Source organism: Salmo trutta, unplaced genomic scaffold, assembly GCF_901001165.1.
Source record: "Salmo trutta unplaced genomic scaffold, fSalTru1.1, whole genome shotgun sequence".
Taxonomy (NCBI): Eukaryota; Metazoa; Chordata; class Actinopteri; order Salmoniformes; family Salmonidae; genus Salmo; species Salmo trutta.
Genome location: NW_021822947.1, coordinates 1 through 3,756, shown reverse-complemented (window position 1 = coordinate 3,756; position 3,756 = coordinate 1). Strand labels below are relative to the sequence as shown.

The 3,756-nt window shown below is 40.4% G+C and overlaps 1 protein-coding gene across 1 annotated transcript; it reads right to left on the bottom strand.

Annotated features, from left to right (window-relative positions):
• Window positions 1-284: 284 nt before the first annotated feature.
• Window positions 285-1,402, bottom strand: LOC115187514 (ubiquitin carboxyl-terminal hydrolase 26-like). The gene is made up of 2 exons (XM_029746512.1): window positions 865-1,402; window positions 285-540 (listed from the first exon to the last, which is right to left on the bottom strand). The coding sequence occupies exons 1-2, from the start codon at window positions 960-962 to the stop codon at window positions 405-407; spliced, it is 234 nt and encodes a 77-aa protein (XP_029602372.1). The 5' UTR covers window positions 963-1,402; the 3' UTR covers window positions 285-404.
• Window positions 1,403-3,756: the final 2,354 nt, after the last annotated feature.

Below are 3,756 nucleotides of genomic sequence, written 5' to 3'. Positions count from 1 at the left end.
TTATTCTCCTAAGATATTTGGTTTGGATACTGCTCTCAATTCCAGAGCATTTTAAAAAACTACCAAATTTCCCACGGTAATGTGGAATGTTCAGTCATTGAGCATTATGGGAAAATAGTCATTCTACACTTTCCAAATTGGCCTACTAATGCTAACATCATAATCATTGTATCATTGTTGTTCCTCTGGGTTATGAAGATTCCCGAGAAAAAAACAACAACTGGAAAATAAACTAAAAATACATACACAGCAAAAAATGAAGGGGTTAAGGTTAGGAAAAGGGTTAGATTTAGCAAAAAGGCTCTCCTAACCTGCTACGACAAACACTTTGTATAGAAGTCGCATGCAAATTCATGACCACAAATAATGGGTGTGTGGGGGAGTGTCTGCTTTTGATCCTTCCCTTACCTGAGCAGGTTGGAGAAGGGGGAGGAGCTCCAGAGTTGTTCCTGGTGCAGGATTTCCTTTGAGAAGGAAGGCAGGACCAGGAGACACTGCAGGGTGGCGTTAAGGAAGCAAGTGTTGCCAATGTTAGGCAACCTGTGAAGAAGAAGCAGCCATCAGTACACACATAGAGATACAATATCCTAGACACATGGAGTGGTCTATGTCATAAACCTTCATAAGTCTATAAAGTGATCATATTGGCAGCCATCTTGGTAATGGATAAATGATATGTGATGATGTGAGTACACAAAGAAGTGGATGTCCTTTAGATCAAGATTGTTATAATTCATGGGTTTATAAATATCTAATAAAACTGACATGCTTGATAGTAAACCCTATCCCCATAGTATATAAGACATTGATCTCTAAACAATAAAGAACTTATATTCAATGCATTTGCGGTGTGTTGTGGTTTACCCAAGAAGTTCCATGTTGACCAGTGCCCCCCGTTCTCCTCTGGCCCCCTGGGTCTCTTCTGACCCTCTGGTGGCTGAGCTGGCCCTGGGAAGAGTCATGCTTCTGGTGGCTGAGACTGGCCTCTGGGGCCTTGGGCTAGAGTGGTCCTGAAGAGACAGACGTCTGGAGGAAGGAGAGAAACAGGTCTAAAGCCTCCAAAACAGAGATTGTATCACTCTACACAGTCTCTCTATTAAATACTATACTGTACTATAAACACAGTCTGAGTAGTTACGCATGTATTGCTGTCCATATAAATGCAGTGTACCAAGTAGACCAGAGCAATAGGTTAGTACTCTCTTTATCCACTAGATGTGGACAGAAGAGTTTAAAACTACAGTTTGAGAAAAATAACTTTCTGGGACTGTGTTTATCAAGTTTCTCAGAGTGAGGAGTCTGATCTAGGATCAGTTGTGCCTTTTAGATCATAATAAATCAGATTATTATGGACAGAGAGGACCTGATCCTAGATTAGCACTCATTCTCTTAATAAACACTGGCCCTGGTATTGTAGCTTTAAACCTAACTCTCTAAAGAGACTCTAGGATGGCACTGTACTTTTTGTTTGAATTACCTGACTGTTGTGCCCTCATGGCTGGTGTCTCCATGACAGTCCAGAGGGTTGGTAGGAGAGGGAGAACTAGGGAGGGACACCACTGGAGAGGATTTCACTGGGGAAGGGTGTTTGGCAGGTGACCGGGGTACAGAGGGCTGTTTAGCAGGAGAGCAAGGCTGAGAGGAACATTTAACAGGAGAGGAAGGTGGATGGAGGGAGGAGAGTTGGTCAGAGGGTGAAGGGTCAGAGGTGATGGAGGCATTCCGTTCAGAACGGTCAGATGGAATTGGAGAGGGGGATGAAGTGCCACTCTCATTCTTCTTTCTTGTCTTCTGCTCTACATCAACTGAATTTGCTTTCTGACGTTTTTTCTGTTGACAAGAAAATGTGATAGTGCTGAATAAATACCCTTTTCCCTGATCCCCAGCAAATGGAAGAGGAGGGTCATCGGAATAGGAAAAGGTAGGCCTAACCGAGAGGAACTTAGCTATCTATCCTAAACCTCAAATAACACAGTATAGACAGGTTACATTGAGTGGCATTTGCAACAGCCGAACTTCATGTACATTTCATGTACACTTTTTATGCATTTGTCAATCAGAATGTACTTTTATTCTTCCCACTAGGTCTAAGAGAAAAATACTACTCCAGAATTGAAGTTGTTAATCGATTAAATGACCTGATTTCATACCTTTTTGCACCAGCAGAAACAAGCCATGTCAATAACCAATGAAGACTGATACATATCCACATTAAGCCATTGTTCAAATTGGCTTTAAGACCATTGTGATGTCATCGGTCATGTATGACATCACCATCTGGAAACCCATTCTATAATATATTGTTCAATGAACAAATATGTTTTATTGAAGAGCAAAGTTATGCAGTATACATACAATATTGTAGATAATATGTTCCATTGTTTTCTTGTTTCTTTTTTACATTCATTTTTTTGTATGTTGTTTCATTGAACGTACGACCACAATAAAGGCATTTTAAGTGCCTTCATCTTCATCTTCTTTGTTTTTTTGATAGCTTCCATGTTGTCTGTGGATTGATCATTGGTTTATTGAAATGCTAAATGCTTTTTCTCTTATTCACCAGCAGATGGACAAAGGGTTGGTGAAAAGAATGTGAACAGGTGATAGAGATTTAGACTGAACCTCAAACAACAATCCAGATTGGTTAGGGACAATTTTCCGTATTCAATCTTGCCCTGAGGGCAGCTCTGCCTCAATGACATAATGAATGTGATTGATTCAATTAAACCTCAGTGGTCAGAGCTTACAGTGCCCAGTGTGAGTTAAATACACTTGTTAGGTGATAAGTTGGTGTTGAATGGAAGGCATAACACAAGGTTGCTGGATTGAATTTTGTTTTCTAATCTCACTCCAACCCCTAAACAATTCTTCTTACCTAAACTTAACCCAACCCTAGCTAGAGTCCCATATCTGTTTAGTGCTGTCTTGCCAACTCCTACAGTGGTTCTTCCTTAAAATGTTGCATCATACTGCAGCACAACTTGTGGGCTGCCACAGAATTCTATGGCACATTATTTAAGTGTCAACCATTGTTGCCATTAATGCTAGTTAGTGCTAGTTTGACCACCACAGGGCATCTTTGAGAAGCATTTGACAGTTTTTAATATTAAACAAATCGTTGGATAACAGATCGGCTCTCAGAACTCATTTACACGTTTTAATGTGTGTGTTTCAATCCTCTCTCTCTCTCTCTCTCTCTCTCTCTCTCTCTCTCTCTCTCTCTCTTTCTCTCTCTCTCTCTCTCTCTCTCAACCTCTCTCTATCGACCTCTCTCTCTCTCTCTCTCTCTCTCTCTCTCTCGACCTCTCTCTCTCGACCTCTTTCTCTCTCGACCTCTCTCTCTCTCTCTCGACCTCTGAATGCTCGGCTCTGAAAAGCCAACTGACATTTACTCCTAAGGTGCTTATCGGTTGCACCCTCTATAACCACTCTTTATATTTACAGTAGTGATGGACAGCTGGAGGCATTTTGTTTTTCACAAGCTAGCAGGCTGTGAATTCTGAAAACAAGCCAACCTAACTAAGAAACACATTTCATTGGTTGCCATGGTGAATAATCCAATAATAATTGGTTGGACACATGAAAGGAAACATCAAATAGTTTACCCGAATCTCTAAATGAAAATACTTGCAGATCAATACAGATCAAGAAATTACAGTAGTAGATCTAATTGCATTTAGAGGATTCTAAATTAATATCTAATGGGTTTTGTACTATTATCAGGCAGTGTTAATAATACATGAATATATTTGTAGG